Genomic DNA, 21,063 nt, shown 5'->3' on the forward strand with positions numbered 1-21,063 from the left:
GTGGTTTCCACAGTTGTCGTTCTTATAGACTGATTCTCAGGGGCTTCTCTGTCCTCTGACTTTCCTCACTGTCACCTCCCTTCCTAGGAAAATCCTCTTCCCCTGTACCTGTTGCCACAGTGGCATCCCGTGCATGCTTGCCCTGTTAAAGGCAGCTGACAGCTGTGCCTACTAGCTGCAAGTCTGATGGTTCTGAACAAAAGCTGTGGGAAACTAGGATTCTCTGTGAATTCTGAGGGCTCTAGAGTAGGAGGCCTCATGCAAGTCTTGGTGAACCAGAAGTTACTAAAAAGGATGATAGGATGCTTAACTCGAAGCACACCGTCGTCCTTGATTGGAGCACATTCTGGGTGGATGCAGGGGTGACCCAGCTATTCAACATTCCTTCTTGGACTTGAAGCAATGCCACCACTTCCTTAGTCTTGGACAGGCACTGTCTGGCAGGGATGATCTGCAGCAGCTTTTTTGTGGCCTGGGCCAGGACCGGTTTCCCACAGTGCCTCTCCCTGTGCTGTATGCCCAGGGATGTTCAATCACTGGCAAGCGGCTTAAAAGGCCCTTGAGGCTCCTAGATGCCAGAGCTTGTCTGGCCAGTGCTGCCCAGTGCTCCTTAGCAGCTTTGTCCCTCCCAGAACCCTGCCAGGTGCTAACAACGCCTTCCTCCTGGGGTGGCTAGGGCAGTGCTGAGGCTTTGAATAGAGCCAAGACAGCGGGTGTCCCCAAAAGATAACGTGAGACCCTGAAACAAACCAAGCCCAGTGAGGATGAAGTGGAGGGAATAAGTGGCCTATGTCACTTTCGGGGTCGGAGAAGAAACTTGAATCTCGTCCCTCACCTGAGGCTCCACCTACTTTTTTCCAGAACACTTTGCTGTGCTTAAAGCTGTAGGTCTGTGCCACATTCATTTGAATGAATTTTAGATCTTTGTTAAGAACCGATTTTTTATTAGAATTGAGCAGCTGGGCACAGTACTCCAGCAGAAGGGCAGAGGGAAGTGAAGGGACCAGGGTTACAGCTCACTTTTAACAGCAGCTGTGACTGCCCCAGGCCTGCTCCTGATCAGACACTGCAGGCTGTGGGGTGTCATCGACCGCACAGGCGTTTTCAGATCCCCGTGGGGCCTGACCTGGTGGGAAATCACCCCCAATGAAAAGCCTCAGTGTGGGGACTACTGGCTGTTCCTCTCCTGACTTGACTGGCCCTGCTGACTGTGCTGTTGGCACTCTCTTACGGTCCCGGAGGGGGCATCTGTCCCTCCACCGTCAACCTGATACTTTTGCTGGCTCCCAATTTTGCAGTCTATTTTCAGATGTAAAACGAGAGATGGGGGTGGGAGGGTTAGTTAGGAATTGGCCTTGGGCACTAACAGGGTCATTGCCATGCAAGTCTGAATAAATCCTTTACCACCATTGGCATACAGCCAGCAGTTTCCCAGTCCTCTCATCTATCTGGAACAATGCCCAGTGGGGACTGTGCCCCCACTCCCAAGCCACAACCATGCTAGGGCAGTCTGCTTAGCCCTGAGTCCTCCGGGGAGCAGGGGGGCAGAGCTGAGCGGCTGCCCGGAGCTTGGCGGGAGGAGGGGACAGGGGAGAGAGGGAGGTGGGGAGATCCGGCTAGAGGGGAGGCTCCGACGTTTCCTTCCTTCCTGGTTCCTGCAGCAACTGCTGCCACTGCTCAGCTCCGTGAGGAGGGAGCCGGTGACTCGGAGCCGGTGACTCAGAAGCAGAGCGGCGTGAGGGCCAAGGAGCACTGGCGTCCATGGACCCTGGGGTAAGGGGACTGCGTGGCAGCAGCTGACATTCCCGGAGAAGAGCTTCCTCCCACCTGAAGCTGGTGGGTCTGCTTCCGAGATGGTGGGAATGGAGGTGGAGAGGGGCACCCACCAGGCTCGCCTAGACCCCTCACCTTCCTGCTGATAGAGCCTCCCCCTCCACCCACAAGCAGTGAGGGGCCAGGATCCCCACAGAGCCGGGAGAAGGGCGCAGAGACACCTGAACACCGGAAGAGTTTGGGAACTTTCAATGGCTGAATGCAGGAGTTTCCTCCCAGGTCAGCCTCTTGCAGCAAGGTCCCTCTGCCCTGACCTCCTGGGCACTTGTTCCTACCACATCCCTGTCCCCTCTTGGCTTAAGTTCCTCAGGTGCTTGCTAGCTCCATTAGAAGATCTGGGCTGCTTCCCCAACCTCAGCCAGCCTCGCCCCTCAGTCCCCTCCCCCGTCTCACACACGCAGAGCCTCATGCATTATTGATCTCCCGCAGGAGCCAGGATAGCCAGGGCCGGTGCCAAGGGTGCCTGTGGGCACTGCTGCAGGACCTGTGCAGACCTGGGCATGTCCTGGGCCCCCTCTTCTCTTGTGCAGTGTCTTCGTTAGCCCAGTGTCCTGCCCTCTCGGGGTGGGTGGCACTTCTCAGAGCCCCAAGGACTGGAATGGTAGATGGGTTGGTGAGGCTTTAGTGGGCACTGAGGGTCCAAAGAGGGCATCGTAGGGGCATGTTTGGTGGGAGGAGACATGGGAAAGTCGGGGCTATCTCAGGCCTCAGTTTCTCCAAACACTAAAGAATATGGAGACCAATCGGTGGGAGGCTGGGGCATTTTCTGCAAGGGGATCGTGGGAGAGAAGCCTCTGAGCCATGGTGGCAGGGTGGAGGGGTACTGAGGGCGAGGCAGCTGGATTCAGGAGGTCTCACTTGTCCAGTCTCTGAACTCCTCTGTTTCTTCTTGGAGTCTCTTCTGTCACTCCCTTGCTTCACCTCTGAGCACTCCCAGGGAAGCCTCCAAAGAAAGCCCTGAATGTTTCCTGGAGCCCCAGAGTATGTGCCCAAGGCGAGGCTGGGCATATGTCTTGTTTCCCTGGGCACCTGCCCGTCTGCTGTGTGCTAGTTCACCTCTCAGGGCAATATCCATATCGGGTGAAAATGGGTGGGGTTGGGGCTGAGGGGCAGAGTTGGGAGAGGCGTGGCAGGTGAGCAGAGGGTGTGTTGGGAGCCCTTATCTCTGAGGGTGCGGGAGGGGTTGGAGGTGGGGAAGGTGATAGCAGGTCTGCATTAAGGGGGGTCTTTCTCTTGCTTCAAGGACCCTGTCAGGACCAGGTGACATCCTTCCCCTTCCACCCTGTTCCCTGCTCTTCGTCCTCAGCAGGGAGTAGCCTCTCCCTTCTCCATGGACTTCCAAGACAGGGGCTCTCCCTTCCTGCCTGAGAGCGCTCAGTCCACAAAGCCCAGCAGTGCTCAGCAGGTCAGAGAGTGGGAAAGCGGCGGTGGGTGGGCCAAGCTTGAACCAGACCGGGAGGGGCTGAGGCTGACGTCTCACCAGTGCTCTCCTCCCTCTGTCCTGCACTGCAGGCCTCTGAGCTGTGGGAGGTGGTGGAGGAGCCTCAGGGCAGGCTGGGGACAGAGGGTGTCATGCCTGAGAGGCAGGAGGGCCACCTGCTCAAGAAGAGGAAGTGGCCTCTGAAGGGCTGGCACAAGGTAGGGTGCGCAGGCAGAGGGAGGGGCCAGACGTGGCGGCAGGTGGGAATGGGGGCAGCTGCCGGGCAGTACAATGGTGTTTGCATGATGAGAAGGGAAAGAAAAGCCGATCTGTGTGGTTCTCCCTCATGTCCTTCCTCTCGGCCTCCCTGGTCCTGTCACTCCTGGGCAACATCAAAGAGATACTTTGTGCTCGAGGACGGGATTCTTCACTATGCAACAACCCGGCAAGATGTGAGTCTGGGCAGTGGCTCGGGGTTGTGGGAGGAGTCTGGCCCTAGCATGCCCCGGGCAGGCACGGGGTATCTGGAATCAACCAGAGCAGGATCCGAATCCCAGGTCCACCACTCACTGAATGTGTGATCTTGGGCAAGTTACGTCCCTGGGCTGTGGCTTCCTCCTCTCTAGTCAGAGAGTACCATCCCCTAGAGGCAGAGCTGTCATGCTAAGGGAGGTCAAACACACAAGGCTCTCTGGACAGGGCAGAATAAGTGCCCAAGAGGGGCTTTACCACCCTCATCCTGGTCCCATTCTCAATCTGGGAACAAGGAACTGAAGGCCTGGGCGCCCAGGATCTCTCCCAGAGGGTGTTGCCTTCCACAACCCTGCAGATCCCTGAGGATGGGAATCGTTTTTCTTGATCTGTGACTTTTTTTTTTTTTTTTTTTGAGATGGAGTTTTGCTTTTGTTGCCCAGGCTGGAGTGCAATGGTGTAATCTCAGCCCACCGCAACCTCCCCCTCCCAGGTTCAAGTGATTCTCCTGCATCAGCCTCCTGAGTAGCTGGGATTACAGGCATGCACCACCATGCCCAGCTAATTTCTAAGTTTGTATTTTGTAATTTTTTTTTTTTTTTGAGACAGAGTTTCACTCTTGTTGCCCAGGCTGGAGTGCAATGCCGTGATCTCAGCTCACTGCAACCTCCAGGTCCCAGGTTCAAGTGATTCTCCTGCCTCAGCCTCCCAAGTAGCTGGGATTATAGGCATGTGCCGCCATACCTAGCTAATTTTGTATTTTTAGTAGAGACAGGGTTTCTCCAGGCTGGTCTCAAAGGTGATCTACCTGTCTTGGCCTCCCAAAGTGCTGAGATTACAGGCGTGAGCCACTGCGCCTGGCCTAATTTTGTATTTTTAGTAAAGATGGGGTTTCTCCATGTTGGTCAGGCCAGTCTTAAACTCCTGACCTTAGGTGATCCACCCACCTCGGCCTCCCAAAGTGCTGAGATTACAGGCATGAGCCATCATGCCTGGCCCAATCTGTGACTTCTTAGATCTCAAGATGTGACTTGACATAGCGGAGTGTTCTATACATGGGAGGATGACTGACAAGTCTCTACTGATAGTGTGACTTAGACATGAAAGTGAACCTGCCACCTGGCCCTTGAGCCTAGAATGGCTTGAGGGAGATGGTGGCTCTATGGCTCTGGGAGCCTAAAACAGGTTCCCTGTCCCCCGACCAATGCTTCCTCCCCAGATCACCAAGGGGAAGCTTCATGGCTCCATCGATGTCCGGCTGTCGGTCATGTCCATCAACAAAAAGGCCCAACGCATTGACCTTGACACTGAAGATAACATCTACCACCTCAAGGTGATATCCCTGGGAGGCAGGGCGTGTCTTGGCCCCCAGCCTGGCAAAGGCACTGGAACACACAGGGGCGGGGACTGAGGGTTTGTGGAGCTCAGGGTCTGTCTCTGAGTTTGACAAGAAGTAAGTTTCCATCCTGTAAAAACAGCCAAGGGCAGACCTGTACTTCTTGGTTGTTGCATGGACAGGCACAGAGCTAAGGGCTCAGACACGTGGGCACCTGACACTCTGTCTCCCTGCAAGTGAGCTTTGCACAAACTGGGCTCTGTAGGAAGAGACCCTGGTTGGGGACAGAGCCCTGACTTCTTGCTCTTGCAAAGGGGTTCCTCCCTTCCGATAGCCCTCGCCTGCTCCATCACTTCTGCAGATCAAATCCCAGGACCTATTCCAGAGCTGGGTGGCCCAGCTGCGTGCCCACCGCCTGGCCCACCGACTGGACATGCCCCGTAGCACACTGCCCAGTACCACTCACCGGAAGGTAAGGTGGACCCTGGGGTGGGAGCAAGTAACATGGCAATGTAGGGGCAGGGCCAGTGGGGAACTGTGAGACCCAGGGAGGTGGGCACCCTCCTTCCTGACCCTGGGCTCACCCCACAGGTTCCTGGTGCCCAGCTTCCAACAGCAGCTAGTGCCTCAGCCCTACCTGGGCTTGGACCGAGAGAGAAGGTGTCTTCCTGGCTGAGGGACAGTGACGGGCTGGACCGCTGCTCTCATGGTGAGGGGCCCTTGGCACAGCAGCCCAAAGGGTAGGGCCGGAGCTGGCAAGTCGAGTTAGCATTAGCAGGAGGGGAAAATGGTACCCCCATCCCCATCTCAGGGAGCCCCAGTATAATGAGGCAGCCTCTGATACAAGGAGATCCAGTCTACTTGGGCCCTGTCCTGGGGAGTCCCAGTCTTACAGAGGAGTAAGAGTCTGTCTGGGCACATAGATGACGTGGATGCAGGGACAGGAGTTGTGACAAAGCAGATACTGAATGCCCACACAGGGCAGGGGCCTGAGGATTAGTGCCAGGGAAGGGGTGTGCTCTAGAATCCAGTTCCTGCAGTAGGGAGCTGTGAGGTTGGCCTGGAGGGAGAAATGTAAACCAAGTAGAGAGAAAAGGTGAGCGCACCCCAGCTTGTGCAAAGGCAGCAGAGGTGAGGCATGGTCTAGAGACAGAGTAGAAATTGGGCTTCAGGCCCTCCCGGGAAATCAGGGGACACCACACTAACAGGGATAGGGACCTGAGCACTTGAGCAGGGAACGGGAGCAGTGTCAGGATCTCCATGAAGTCAATGTTGGGAGAGACATGTCCTTGAGGCTCAGCTCACCTGTAATCCCAGCATTTTGGGAGACTGAGGCAGGTGGATCACCTGAGATCAGAAGTTCGAGACCAGCCTGACCAACATGATGAAATCCTGTTTCTACTAAAAATACAAGCCCAGGTGCAGTGGCTCATACCTGTAATCCTAGCACTTTTGGAGACCAAGGCAGGCAGATCATGAGGTCAGGAGTTCAAGACCAGCTAGGCCAACATAGTGAAACCCCATCTCTACTAAAAATACCAAAAAAAAAAAAAAAAAAAATTAGCTAGGTGTTGCAGTGTATGCCTGTAATCCCAGCTGCTGGGAGGCTGAGGGAGGAGAATCACATGAGCCCAGGAGGCAGAGGTTTCAGTGAATTGAGATCATGCCATTGCACTACAGCTTGGGCAACAGCGCAAGACTCTGTCTCAAAAAAAAAAAAGTGGCCGGGCATGGTGGCTCAAGCCTGTAATCCCAGCACTTTGGGAGGCCGAGGCGGGTGGATCACGAGGTCGAGAGATCGAGACCATCCTGGTCAACATGGTGAAACCCCGTCTCTACTAAAAATACAAAAAAATTAGCTGGGCATGGTGGCGTGTGCCTGTAATCCCAGCTACTCAGGAGGCTGAGGCAGGAGAATTGCCTGAACCCAGGAGGCGGAGGTTGCGGTGAGCCGAGATCGCGCCATTGCACTCCAGCCTGGGTAACAAGAGCAAAACTCCGTCTCAAAAAAAAAAAAAAAAAAAAAAAATAGCTGGTTGTGGTGGCTCACACCTGTAATCCCAGCTACTTGGGAGGCTGGGAGCCTGAGGCTGGAGGATCACTTAAACCCGGGAGGCGGAGGTCGTGGTGAGCTGAGATAGTGCTATTCCACTCCAGCCTGGGCAACAAGAGTGAAAACTCCATCTCAAAAAGAAAGAAAGAAAGAAAGTGATGTCTTTGTTCTTCCTCCCCCCAGAGCTCTCTGAGTGTCAGGGGAAGCTCCAGGAACTACACAGGCTCCTCCAGAGCCTGGAGTCCCTGCACCGAATCCCTTCAGCCCCTGTTATCCCCACACACCAGGTAAGATCCAGAGGGACACACAGGGTCCTGCCCAGGGCCCCTGATCCCATCACTTCCCCAGGATGGGTCCTCTTCCTCCCACATTGCTGCAGTTTCCTGGAGAGCCACACATCACCTGGTTTCCTCCCTACCCCTGCCCCATGTCCAAACCATGTCAAGGTTGTCTCTGCTCCTTCCTCCATGCCCATGCCTCTGCCAGGGTGGCCATCATCTTCCACTGGGATATCAGTTGTCCCTGTCACCTTGCCTGGGTGGCTGTACTCTCTATGCTGGGTGATTTGCGCCCACCTCCGTGGCTCAGGAGGCCATCTGCCTCTCCCAGGTTGTGATGGTTACTGCTCCTTTTCCCCACCCTGTGAGTAAAATTGCCCCCACTTTGACTTGCCAGGCCTCAGTGACAACCGAAAGACCCAAGAAGGGGAAACGGACCAGCCGCATGTGGTGCACCCAGAGTTTTGCCAAGGATGACACCATTGGACGGGTGAGGTGGGGCGTGGACCTCTCATAACTGGGGCAGGATGCTCTGAGGCGGCTGGCCCCATCAGCCCTTCTCCTTCATCTACAGGTTGGTCGTCTCCACGGCTCTGTTCCCAACCTGTCTCGCTACTTGGAGTCTCGGGACTCCTCGGGCACCCGTGGGCTGCCACCCACAGACTACGCCCACCTTCAGCGCAGCTTCTGGGCCCTGGCTCAGAAGGGTAAGTGATGCTGGGAGGGGCTGATGGGGGGTGGGCAGGAGGGAGTGGGGCTCTGACGGTCTGCCCCGCCCCCACAGTGCACAGCTCCCTCAGCAGCGTCCTGGCCGCCCTTACCACTGAACGGGACCGACTAAGGGACATGCACCAGGGCTCAGAGTTGTCAAGGATGGGGGTGAGGCCTGGGGGACAGGGCGGTTGGTGGGAGTATAGGGCTTGAAGCTGAGGATTGCCAGCCTTGGGTCCGATTGCAGATCTGGGTCAGGGTAGGGGGTTGGCAGGGCGAGTCTCTGCAGAGATGAGGCAGCAAGGTGGGGAGGGCCTCATCCTCTTGGCACCGTGTCCCTTACCGTCTCCCTGCAGGTCTCCGAGGTCCCCACTAGCCAGCGGCGCCTCCACTCACTGTCCACCTCCTCCGACACCACAGCAGACTCTTTCAGCTCCCTCAACCCTGAGGAGGTGCGGAGCCAGGGTGGGTTGTGGGGGCCCATTCTCCTGTGCCTTCTCTCCCAGAAGAAGCAAAGGCCCCGGGCAGTGGGCGTGGTTGATTGTTAGTCCCAAAGAGAGCCCACAAATCCTGGCTCCATTGTCTTTCCCGTAAGGTCGGTGGCAGCCCCATCTCAATCATTGTGTAGCAATCGGTGTGCAGGGTGCTTTCACTTTTAATTCCAAGTCCTCTGATGCGGTGATTCTCACCCTCGAGATGAGAAAGCTGAGGCTCAAAGGATCTAATGGATGGGCTCCGGCTCCTGCCATTGTAGACTGGCTGAACTGGGACTCAGGCTCTGAGCACAGACTCGGAGGCTGCGTTCCGTGGGTTCGAATCTGGCTCCGCTGCCTGCCGGCTTTGTGATCCTGAGCCTGTGTCCCAGTCTGCAAAGTGGGGGAGATAATTACGCCTACCTCACTGGGTGGGTATCAGGGTTGAGTGGGTTAGTGCACACAAAGGGCTTGGAGTGGAGCTCAGGGGCAGGGGCAGGCAGTGTAAGCAGTTATCCTGGAGCCTGCACCCCTCACTTCCAGGCCGGGGCTCGTTCCACTACGCCTTCGTGTCCTGCTCGCTCCCCGCTGCCTCTTCTGTTCAGTGTCTGACTCAGACAGCAAAAGTGTCTGTTTACGCCTCCCTCTCAAGGGAACTGTCAGGCAAGGGGTGCCCTGCCTGATCCCCCGGCTTGGCCCCGGGGCCTGACCTCCATCTGGCTGCTCCCACAGCAAGAAGCTCTGTACATGAAGGGGCGCGAGCTCACCCCGCAGCTGTCACAGAGCAGCATCCTGTCCCTTGCTGATTCCCACACGGAGTTCTTCGATGCCTGTGAGGTTCTCCTCTCCGCCAGCTCTTCTGAGAATGAGGTGAGGGAGGAGGGAAGCTGGCTGTGGTTCGGGGGGGGGGGGGGACCTCAGGAACAGAAGGGTGGGGTCCACAGAGACTAGAGGCCCTAGAGTCCTCAGCCCCTTCTCACCTCAGCTGCTGTCTCTGGGAATATGTCCAGATGTGTTGGGTTGTGTGGTCCTGCTCAGAAGTCTCTGCTGAGGACTCTTCTAGAGGAGTTTGACGTGTTCATCCCCACTGGGTTCTCCTGAAGCTACTGCCTCAGTCACAGCCTCAGTCATCTTCATGCCTCTGTCTCAGCTTTAGCGCTCCCTTGATCCCTCTTCTCAGACCCTGAATCTCAGCAGTCCTCACTTTCCCTTCTCTCTGTGTCCCGCCAAGACTCTGTGTCCCTCCCACCAGCTGCAGCGCCGGGCCCTCCCCTTCCCGAGGTGGCTGGGCACGCTCTGTGATGTGATGCCAGGCCTCCTGGGGCAATGTCCTAGGGCTCAGAGCTCCCCCAGTACATTATCTTCCCCTTCCCACCAAAGGGCTAGCTGGGCAGATTCTTGCCAGGCCCTGGGCACTGCCCAGCTGCCCAAGGGGAGGCCCAGTCTGCCCGGCCTGTCATCTATCCTGGCCCAGGGCTCAGAAGAGGAGGAGTCGTGCACCAGTGAAATCACCACTAGCCTGTCTGAGGAGGTGCTGGATCTCAGGGGAGCTGAGCGCTGTCAGAAAGGTGCCAGCTGGGTCGGCAGGCAGGGAGGGGTGGGAGGCGGGTGGAAAAACAGGGTTTGTCCATAGCCTGGGCCCATGCAAAGGCCATCCTTTGTGGTCACTGACAGTCTAGTATCTTTGGATGCTGACCCCAGGAGCTGAGGAAGGCCAGGTCATGAACCGGAAAATGTTCCAGGAGCAGCTTTGTGGGGTGGGCCAGGCTCAGGCCTTGGGGCTGGCCTCCATAGCAGCAGGCTCGCCTAGGGCCTTGGAGGGAGGCGAGAGATCCCACTTTGCTGCTGTTATCAGTGTGGCTCTGGACCTGTCATTTTACTTCTCAGAGCCTATTTCCTCGTCTATAAGTTGGGCTGGATAATCTGCACTCTAACGTCTGTTTCCGTGTTTAGAAAGAGGACAAAAGACAAGGGTGCGGAGTTGGGAGGGGCTCCTGGGCTGCAGGGTTTCCGGCAGTGGGATCCCTCTGTACCTTTGCATGGCTCCCAGCCCTGCCGGGCAGCTCAGTCCTGGGACTGTCGTCAGCAGTTAGAGCCCAGTGGTCCTGCCCTGCTGTGAGTCAAGACTCGGGCTGGGGGGCGAGGACAACTATGAGTGCCCCAGGGGCTTGGAGGCAGCTCGGCCCTGGACTAGGCTGCGGGCCTGCTGTGTCCGGGGTGCCTGGTGCCCAGATGGAGAGTGACGTGGCAGGGCGGGCCCCAGTGGGGTGTGTTCCAGGAAGACCCATGGGGCCACCCCGCCGTCGCTGCCTGCCTGCGGCCAGTGGGCCTGGGGCTGACGTGAGCCTGTGGAACATTCTGCGCAACAACATCGGCAAAGACCTGTCCAAGGTGTCCATGCCTGTGCAGCTCAATGAGCCACTCAACACGCTGCAGCGGCTCTGCGAGGAGCTGGAGTACAGCAGCCTCCTGGACCAGGCCAGCCGCATCGCTGACCCCTGCGAGCGCATGGTACCTTCTCTCCTTCCTCCTCCCCGGGGCCCTTTCTCCCAGAAAACCCTAGCCGGGCTATTCCTTGCTGCTGAAGTTCTACCCTGAGATCCCGTACCTTGGTTGCTTGGGGTGGCGGCCCCATCCTCAGGGCCCTGCACCTGCCTTGCCCGCCACAGGTGTACATCGCAGCCTTTGCTGTCTCAGCCTACTCCTCCACATACCACCGAGCCGGCTGCAAGCCCTTCAACCCCGTCCTGGGGGAGACCTACGAGTGTGAACGGCCTGACCGAGGCTTCCGCTTCATCAGCGAGCAGGTGTGGCCTCAGGAGCAGAGGGCTGGCCTTGGGTAGCTGGGGCCAGAAGGGACTGAACTTTGGGACCAGAGCTGGGGCAGAGGGACCAGGGTCTGGGAGAGGAGTGTGGGCAGTCGGCTCTGTGCCAGGCTCTGTGGTGCTCCTGGCCCATTCTGAGTCCAGCCATGGGATCCCAGGAGTTCTGCCTGGGGCTCATGCTCTAGGGGCCAATCTTGGGCTCGGATGAACTGGAGGATGAATTGGAGAGAGCTGGGAGTCCACGGGCTGGGGAGAATGGGATGTTCCTTCCAAATGGTGTAGAGGAATGCATGGAGCAGGCTTGGGAAGGATAGAGATGGGGCTGGAAGACAAGGTGGGCCAGACCCTGAGGAGCCCTGCCAGTGAAGGGAAGGAGGCTTGGGGCTTTTGTATGAGCGTTTTAAAATCCTGTAGGCATTGGCACAATGGAGGATTTGAGGCTGGAATGGGTGCTCAGAGTCACAGTGTGCAAAGCACACTTGGGTGGCATGTGCCTGGCTGGGGTAAGCCGACGGGGTCTGTCTTGCCATCTCCGTAGAGCTGATTCAGCCCTGCGCTTAGGCTGCGGTGTGTTTAGTTCAAGAGCTGTTTATGCACCGCCCCTGACAGGGCCTGGTGCTCAGCAGGGTACTATCATGTGTAGGGGATGGGGAGGTTGTCGATGAGAGGGAGAAGTCTGCGTGGCTTGGTCTGGGGGATTCAGTGAGTGCATGGCGGCGCCAGTTAGCGAGGTGGAGAGTGTGTGTGTGAGCGCACACCGTCTAAGTGGCTTGACTTCCACCGGAGATGTTCAGGAGCTCCGGAGTCGCTGGCCTGGAGCTCCTCCTAGAGCACCAGGTGGCGCTAACAGGTCGAGGAGTGGCCAGCTTAGAGGGAGGAGGACGTCACAGGAGGACTGCCCACGGGAGGATTGCCCACTGTGTCTAGGGAGGAGGGCAGGCAGGAGTGCTGGGGAGCCCCAAAGGGGCAGGAACATAAGTCCCTGGGACCTGGGGGGTGCCACTGGCTTCCTGCATGAGGAAGGTTTCCAAGACAAGGTGGGGACAGAGACTGGATTACAGTGGGTGCAGAGGGTAGGTTATGAACAAAACAGAGAAAAATGCAGACTATTTTCACAAAAATTTTACCACGTGGGACAGGGGAGAGAGAAGATGGCAGCTGGTGGGGAATAAAGGTCAAGGCAGTTTGTTTGTGTGTTTGTTTGTTTGGATTTGAGGTGTTTTTGAAAACATGGTGAAGATTCACACAGTACACTCATGCGTACAACAAAAAATAAGCCTTCGTCTCATCCCCACACTCTGAAGGGACTACTGCTACCAGCTTTTGGGATGCCTCCCAGAAATGTTTTACGCATATGTGAACAAAGATGTGTGTGTCTAGAAAAGAAAGGTTTGCTATTTTTTAAGGTGGAAGAAACAGAAAATCTTTATATTCAGAGAGAAAGAGAAATAAAGAAGGAAAGACCGAGGTGCAGAAGGATGAGGAGGAGGTGGGAGCCTGGGGGGCATCGCGGGGAGCAGGCTGAACAGCACGAACCTCCTCCCTGACCCAGCTCTGTTCTCCTGCGGACTGTGGGAGGCGAATGAGGTTTAAAGGGCCTGGCTTGTGTCTAGATCCTCAGAGCGGGTTTGATGGGGGTGTCCGGGCCCAGATATAGAACACTGTAAAATTAGCAGTTTCTTAGTGTGGATGTGGGTCATGTCTGTGTTTTGGTAGCAAAGTCAGAGTCAGGGGTGCACAGAGGAGGCCGGAGCTGGCATTTCTGGCAAGTGGGGTAGGTAATTGAGGGTATCAGGTGAGAGAGCTGTGAGGGGCATTATGGGGATGACAGACTGGGAGAGTAGTGCAGTCAGGGACCTGGGCATCTTGGCTGGAGCTGTGGGTGACAAGGAATGGAGAGAGGCGAGGCAGGCAGACAGGCTGTCAGATGTCAGAGCTGAAGGCTCCAGACGTGGAGCCATTCCAAGTGGGGACAAGGACAAGTGTTTCTAAGAGTATGTGGTGGAGGTTGCAGGCTGATGATCAGCTTTGGGGTGGGTGGGGGAGATGGTGTGGGAGGGCAGTCAGCCAGGGCTGGGTTTCAGGCAGCGCATGGGGTCAATGAGGCCCCACCTGTCAATGTCGCAGGGAGCTTTTCAGGCTTGAGCAGGGATTCTGGAGGGTGCCATAGACAGGGCCAGCCAGGGGAGCTCCTGAGAAAGAGGGAGGGAGAAGGGAGAGCACAGGAGCCTCATGGGAGTAAGAGGATGATGGATTTGGGAGGTGGCCAAGGGTGACAGGGACAAGAGACCTGGAACTAACTGGTCTTGTGGTACTCAGGGGAACTGGGGGTGGGAATAAGGCACTTTGGGGTGCCCTGATGGTGCTAGGGGGCAGCCTCAAGAGAACTTCTTTGCATTCCAAGGTCTCCCACCACCCCCCTATCTCGGCCTGCCATGCGGAGTCTGAGAACTTCACCTTCTGGCAAGGTGAGGAGTGGAGAGCAGGGCGGGGTGGCCCTGGGCCAAGAGAGTGCTCTCGGGCCTTATCTCCATTGTTCTCTCTCCCTCCCAACTCAATGCCAGACATGAAGTGGAAGAACAAGTTCTGGGGCAAATCCCTGGAGATTGTGCCTGTGGGGACAGTCAACGTCAGCCTGCCCAGGTAGGATTCTCAGGCTCTCAGCAGCCAGGCCCAGCCACAGGCGGTCCCTCAGGCTGAAGGGACAGGCGGTCCTTCAGGCTGGAGGGGGCATGGGCTTAGGGACAGGATAAGGACGGGATAGGAAGGTCTGGCCTGCAGCTGCTTGCAGTGGGGTGAGTGTCTGTAGGTTTTGCACCTATATTTACAGCTGTTAGCAATAGAGAAAGATGAAAAGCCTTAGAACATCGTAGAGCTGGAAGGGCCTATTGAGGTCATCTGACTCAGCGGCTTTCACACTTTTTGGACCATGACTCACAGTCAGAAATGCCTTTGAATCTTCAAGCCAACGCGTACACATACACGCACACAGAAACCTAAATTGATCTTAGGACTTATGGGTCACCGACAAAATTTGAAAAACTCTCATCTAGCTAATTTTACAGGCAGGGGGCTGAAGGCAGAAAGAAAAAGGGTATTGAGAATGGTTTGGGTGTTATGGGAGAGATCCTGGATTCTGGAGTTGGAAGCTGGGAGTTCTGCCATTCCGTAGTGATGCACATTAGCCAGCCTAAGTAGTGGTGGTGCCAGCCTGCAGTCCCAGCTACTGGGGAGGCTAAGGCAGGAGAATTGCTTCAACGTGGGAGGTGGAGGTAGTGGTGAGCTGAGATTGCGCCACTGCACTGCACTCCTGCCTGCCTGGGCAATACAGCGAGACTCCCAGAGCAAGACTTTGTCTCAAAAAAAAAAAAGCGATGCAAGCGGCAAGAAGACTTGACACCTCAGAGCCTTGAGCCTGCTTGCCTGTGGCAGGACAGTAAGAAGCAACACCTGAGGGGTGAGGCTTAAGCAGGATAATGGATGTGAATGTACCCAGGGTCCCTGGCGCCCAAGGGCAGGACACTTTGTGTGTTTTCAACCCCATTGCTTAGGCACTCGGGAGCTTTCTAGATGAGTGGAGACGTGTTCATTGACCACGTTCTGTCAAGGCTGTTCTGCCTTGTGAATAGAAGTCATCCTTCACTGCAGAACTGAGCCAGGACCCCAGGGTTCTTGTCACACCCATGTGACGTGCTCCAGCAAGACAGGAGGCCCCTAACTCACTTGTTCTCGAGGCCAGCCAGCTGCCCTTCCATACTTTGTTTTTCTCAGGTTTGGGGACCACTTTGAGTGGAACAAGGTGACGTCCTGCATTCACAACGTCCTGAGCGGCCAGCGCTGGATCGAGCACTATGGGGAGGTGCTCATCCGAAACACACAGGACAGCTCCTGCCACTGCAAGATCACCTTCTGCAAGGTGCACATGCCAGCCTGACCCTCCCCATCCACCCCTGGCAGCCTCGGCCTCTGGAGGTCACCCTGGCTAAGGGGGAGGGAACACCTCTCTAAACCTTGTGTTCCCTGTCCCAGGCCAAGTACTGGAGTTCCAATGTCCACGAGGTGCAGGGTGCTGTGCTCAGTCGGAGCGGCCGTGTCCTCCACCGACTCTTTGGGAAGTGGCACGAGGGGCTGTACCGGGGACCCACACCGGGCGGCCAGTGCATCTGGAAACCCAGTAAGTGGAGGGGTCACAGAGGGCTGGGTGAGGCTGGAGCGGCTCAGGCCCGGTTCACCTGCCCCAGCCCCTTGCCTTCCCCCAGACTCAATGCCCCCTGACCATGAGCGAAACTTCGGCTTCACCCAGTTTGCCCTGGAACTGAATGAGCTGACAGCAGAGCTGAAACGGTCGCTGCCTTCCACTGACACGAGGCTCCGGCCAGACCAGAGGTCAGTGCCGCATGGGTGCTGGCCTAGAACCACCTGGCTCACTCCATCCTCACGGGTTTCCGAGGACCACAGAGCTGGGGCTTTGTCCTTCCTTCACTGAGTGGCCTCAGAGAAATGGGGCTTGTCTAGGGGACAGAGCTGGGCAGGGACAGCGGCCTTGGGACTGGGGGCCCCTGCAGATGGGCAGTTCCACTGAGTTCGATCTGGATCCTCAGGTACCTGGAGGAGGGGAACATACAGGCCGCTGAGGCCCAGAAGAGAAGGATCGAGCAGCTGCAGCGGGACAGGCGCAAAGTCATGGAGGAGAACAACATCGTCCACCAGGCTCGCTTCTTCAGGTGCCTCGGCCTTGCCCTCTGCCCTGGGTCTCCCCCTAGCCCTGCTTGGAGCAGGGCAGGCATGGGAGGCAGTGCCTTAGGGCACTAGCCTGCCTTCTAGATGTTCACCCTCACTGCCACCGCCTTCTCCCACCAGGCGGCAAACAGACAGCAGTGGGAAGGAATGGTGGGTGACCAACAATACCTACTGGAGGCTGCGGGCCGAGCCAGGCTACGGGAACATGGATGGGGCCGTGCTCTGGTAGCCCTGGCCCCGGGGGCAGGAGGCTCTGGTTACTCGCTACTCCTGCCTCCTCCCCCTACCACGGACACATGGGTGAGGCCAGGCTCCCCCCCTCACTGCCCTTGAGACCAAAGGGGCAGCCCTGGCCCTCTCTCCCCTCTGCTGGCCAGAGGGGCTGCATCTCAGCCCACCCCGCACCCCACTGTTTGGGGTGAGAAGCAGAATCTATCTTCCCCAATCTCCTTGCCCCAATCAGCATGTGAGACCATTCCTGCTTCACCATTTCCCTTCCTGTCCCCTTTGGGGTGCTTGGGGAAGACTCCAGCTCCCAGGATCTGTTCCCCATTTCAGTGCCTTCCTAGGATGCAGGGGACCTCTTGATGCTCCCCAGGCTTTCTGTGCCCAGGGCGCGTCCCCGGCAGTGAGGTTGCAGTGAGTGAAGGAGAGGAGATGTTCTCCCCTCCCCTTCCCTTGCCCATCTCCAGCATCTGCTTCCCCTTCCCTGGCCCCGCAGGGCCTTCTCCAGCTCCTTTTGGTTGGTCCCTGGCCATCCCTCCTGTCCTGGATCCCTTCTCCCTAACTGCAAAATGCCTCCAGCTTCCAGATCCTTCATCCCTGATCCTCAAGTGGTTCCCTCCTGTCTCAGCTCAGCGGATTCCCCCAGAGTGGAGGAGGCCTCTCCATGAGGAGGGGAGCAGCCCGAGGTACCTGGCCTCCGACCCACCGGCAGCGAGTGCGCAGGTGTGAGTGTAAGTTCACGTAGGAGAGTGTGTGCGTGTGCGCCTGTGCCCTGCTTGCAGGCGAGCAGGGCTCCTTCATGTAGCCCGGCCTTCCCCCTGCTGGGGGTCCACCACATTGCTGCTCTTTCTCACAGTCTGCCTCTGATGAGGGTGAATTGCTATGACATTCCAAGCTCCAATAAAGACTGTCCCAGACTTTGGCCTGTGACCATTCATTGAGTGAAAAACACATGTGCTCAAGGTCAGTGGAAGGCCCACAGCCAGTGTCATGGGTAAAATGAATTGTGTCCCCCAAGGAATGTTTCTAGCCCTCAGGAATGCGCATGTGACCTTAGTTGCAAATAATGTCTTTGCAGCTATAATCAAGTTAAAATGAGGTCATATTGGATTGGGGTGGCTCTACTCCAGTGGCTCGTGTCCTTATAAGTAGAGTGAAATTTGGGCACACAGACGTACGCAAGGGAAGACAAGCGTGTGAAACAGACACACGGGAGTTGGCCACGTGGAGACGTAGGCAGAGACGGGAGTGAGGCGTCTGCGAGCCGGGAGTGCCAGGGCTGCTGGCAGCCGCCTGAAGCTTGGAGAGAGGCGGAGAGAGATTCTCCCACTGAGCCTCAAGGAGGAGCCAACCCTGCTGACACCTTGATTCCAGACTCCTGGCCTCAGCTATGACAGAATACATTCCTGTTGTTGTAAGTCACCCAATATGTGGCGCACTGTTACAGCAGCCTGAGGAACTGAATACAGCCACCACCAGCCTGAGCCAAAAGCCGAGTTCATCTTCCCTCCTGCTTGATCCTGTGACTTCAATCCCAGGGGTCTCTCTGCGCTGGCCTCTTCTCTCCATTGCACTGGCTAGGCTGAGCCCTCATCAGTGCTTGCCTGGACTATTGGCGGTGGCCTCCAGGGCGGTATTTCTTTCTTTTCTTTTTTTTTAAGATGGAGTTTCATTCTTCTTGACCAGGTTGGAGTGCAATGATGTGATCTCGGCTCACTATGCCCAGCTAATTTTATATTTTTAGTAGAGACAGGGTTTCTCCATGTTGGTCAGGCTGGTCTCAAACTCCTGACCTCAGCTGATCCACCCACCTCAGCCTCCCAAAGTGTTGGGATTACAGGCGTGAGCCACTGTGGCTGGCCTCCGGGGTGGTATTTCAAGAGAAAATGTGACACTTCATGTCTGCTTAAAATACATCCACTGCTTCCCAGTGCCTAGAGGAAAATCCAGACTCTTCAACTGGTAGAAAACCACATGGCCCCTGGCTCCCTGTCTGGCACAGAGTGCTGGCCCTGACACGCAGCACCCTAAGTCAGGTCTGTGTAGTGCCCCGCCTCCACCCTCAGGATCAGCGAGTGTTCAAGGGTGGAAGGGAGGGAGGAGGCCAACAGTTCCTCCCCACCGCCCTTGCCCCTGGGCTCAGCTCTGATGCTGAAGACGTGTGATCTTGGTCAGGTTGCCTTACCCTTCTGTTCAAAGGCTTTATCTTTTGTTTGGCTTCTCTTGTGTCTTAAAGGAGAAGATCTGTGAGGCAACCCAGGCTTCTCATTTCATTCATTCTCTCTTAGCGCCTTACCCCCACTCCCACCCCACCGCCTGCAGCGACAGAGACCCCAGTCCCGCTCTGGCCCGATTACTGTCCCAGGAGGAAGTCATGCTTTCTTTAGGGGGTGGCAGGGTGGCAGGAACAGAGGTGACCCCTGAGCTATGACAGCCCTTCACATTGTCATCTTTTTCTTCCTCCTCAGCCCCTGCGGAGGAGCGGTGGTCCACATTTCCAGTTTATTTACGGCAAGTGTTGAAGTTAAAATGAATACACTTGTCTTGACACCACATGCCAGAAATAACCTCAACCCATTCCAAAAAAAGCCAAGGCCCACACACATTCAGGATATTTTTAAACAGCATGCACTGCCCTTCTCTGGGCCCTTTCCCCTCAGAGCACCACAGCATCTGATGGACCAGCCCATGAGAAATTGCCACGCATTTTAAGAACCGGAGTTTAGGCTTGGTGTGGTAGCTCATACCTGTAATCCTAGCACTTTGGGAGGTCAAGGTGGGTGGATCATGAGGTCAGGAGTTCAGGACCAGCCTGGCCAAGATGGTGAAACTCCGTCTCTACTAAAAATACAAAAATTGGCCGGGTGTGGTGGTGGGGTGCCTGTAATCCTAGCTACTTGGGAGGCTGAGGCAGGAGAATTGCTTGAACCCAGGAGGCAGAGGTTGCAGTGAGCTGGATTGCACCAGTGCACTCCAGCCTGAGTGACAGAGTGACACTCCATCTCAAAAAATTAAAAAACTAGAGTTTAAAATAAACCAAATTCCCAAGTTATTTTTCCAGTGGAGACAAGAAACCAAAAACTCCTCTGCGGCTGTGTCCGCTAGACCAGCACCGTCCCCTGACTTCTTTCCCAGGCACAGCCCAGGTGCCACCTCAACAGCTGGAAATGGGGGTAAGCCTAGTCCAAATGTCCCACAGGAGTACCCATCACCACTGGGCCATGGGGAACCCAGCACAGACCCAGACCTCCTGGCCTTGGTTGGAGGACATGGTGGGCTTGGGGCAAAGGGGAGAATTTTGGGGCTTAATGGCCCCAAATTAGGGGCCATTAAAGGCTTGGTGGTCCTTGACTAGGCTTGGAGTGCAGCAGTTTGGAAAGCCAGAGACCCGCTTCCCTGGATGAGCAAAGGACGATGGAGCTTGGACCGCAGGGGAGATGCTTGGGCCACTCAATAGTAGCAGAGGGAGAGGAAGGTAGGCAGGAGGTGTTTCAGTCCTCATTTTCCCTCCTTGGACCCTCCAACCCCAAAGGGCTCCACCCAGAAGGATTTAAACAATTTAAAAAAAAAATATTAATCGTTAGTGAACAGCTAATAGGGACACCTGGGTTGGAAGGAGAAAAAAAAAAAAAAAAAAAAAAAAGTCCAAAATAGGCAGGGCGCAGTGGCTCACACCTGTAATCTCAGCACTTTGGGAGGCCAAGGTGGCCAGATCACCTGAGATCAGGAGTTCAAGACCAGCCTGGTCAACATGGATAAACCCTGTCTCTACTAAAAATACAAAAATTAGCCAGGCCTGGTATCATGTGCCTGCAATTCCAGCTACTCAGGAGGCTGAGGCAGAAGAATGGCTTGAACCTGGGAGGCAGAGGTTGCAGTGAGCTGAGATCGTGCCACTGCACTACAGCCTGGGCAACAGGAGTGAAACTCTGTCTCAAAAAAAAAAACCAAAAAACAAAAGACAGTCAAAAAAACAAAATCCCCAATTCCCTGCATCTTCTGAAAAAAGGGTGTGTGTATGCATAATAAACCAGAGAGAGGAAAGAGTGCTGAACCAGGGGAGAGGCCCAGGCATTCACATTGGCTCCATGAGGTCAAGGTGGAGTGGGTGTTCAGGGCAGGAGGAGGCTGCTGGGCCAGCCCTGTGCCTCCCAGCTTCACCCGGATGGCATGCAGCCCATGAGGATGTGTGTAGGGGAGTCCACCCTCTCTACTTCGGGGAGAATGAAGGCAGTGGGGACAGTGGTGGGGGAACCCACAGCCCCTGACCAACACCTGCTGAAGATGCAGGGATCTTACATCCGACTTCAATTCCACTGGCTCTGGTCTGCTGCTTCGAGGGTGCACAGCTCTCCTGTTCTAGGCTGCGCTAGTCTAGCCCCAGTTCTGACGCAGGCACCTTAAAGATCCCGGATTACTTTGCCCGGCCACGTCCAGCCCCTTTAGGGAATGCTCGGGGGACTTTGCCATTGGATCATTAGTTGAATGGTGGCTCCTTACTGCAAAGGACACATTTTTATAAGTGATTCCCCCTTTAAGAGACCCTCTAGTTCTAGCAGGGGTAGCAAAGGAGGAGAGGCTTGGCACTCTCCTCCTAGGACCCATTTCTGTTTCCCTTAAGGTGATCAGGGAAGCAGTATAGACATAGAGAGACCTTCACAGGCCAGCCTGGGCTGGGTGTTGCTCACCCAATGACCT

At 56.1% G+C, this 21,063-nt stretch overlaps 1 protein-coding gene across 13 annotated transcripts; it reads left to right on the plus strand.

The window, feature by feature from the left end:
* The first annotated feature begins 1,610 nt into the window (after positions 1–1,610).
* On the plus strand, positions 1,611–17,286 carry OSBPL7 (oxysterol binding protein like 7). Of its 13 annotated transcripts, none has more exons than XR_012514651.1 (25): positions 1,611–1,836; positions 1,948–2,052; positions 3,077–3,238; positions 3,346–3,471; positions 3,652–3,705; positions 4,944–5,057; positions 5,395–5,532; positions 5,652–5,769; positions 7,297–7,400; positions 7,789–7,881; positions 7,966–8,098; positions 8,176–8,270; positions 8,459–8,554; positions 9,308–9,445; positions 10,050–10,143; positions 10,839–11,086; positions 11,245–11,382; positions 13,805–13,868; positions 13,965–14,043; positions 15,172–15,316; positions 15,430–15,574; positions 15,642–15,786; positions 16,002–16,124; positions 16,261–17,096; positions 17,222–17,286. XR_012514651.1 is itself a non-coding variant. In XM_010341831.3 (24 exons), the coding sequence occupies exons 3-24, from the start codon at positions 3,164–3,166 to the stop codon at positions 16,367–16,369; spliced, it is 2,574 nt and encodes an 857-aa protein (XP_010340133.1). In that variant the 5' UTR covers positions 1,611–1,836; positions 1,948–2,052; positions 3,077–3,163; the 3' UTR covers positions 16,370–17,286. The 13 variants fall into 13 exon arrangements, 9 of the variants coding, with proteins under 9 accessions (XP_010340133.1, XP_074244754.1, XP_074244755.1 ...); XR_012514650.1 differs by having other exon boundaries at positions 16,261–16,440; positions 16,945–17,286; XR_012514652.1 differs by having other exon boundaries at positions 16,261–16,440; positions 16,994–17,286.
* The last annotated feature ends 3,777 nt before the right edge of the window (positions 17,287–21,063 follow it).

The sequence above is a fragment of the Saimiri boliviensis genome, chromosome 17 (genome assembly GCF_048565385.1).
Source record: "Saimiri boliviensis isolate mSaiBol1 chromosome 17, mSaiBol1.pri, whole genome shotgun sequence".
Classification (NCBI taxonomy): domain Eukaryota; kingdom Metazoa; phylum Chordata; class Mammalia; order Primates; family Cebidae; genus Saimiri; species Saimiri boliviensis.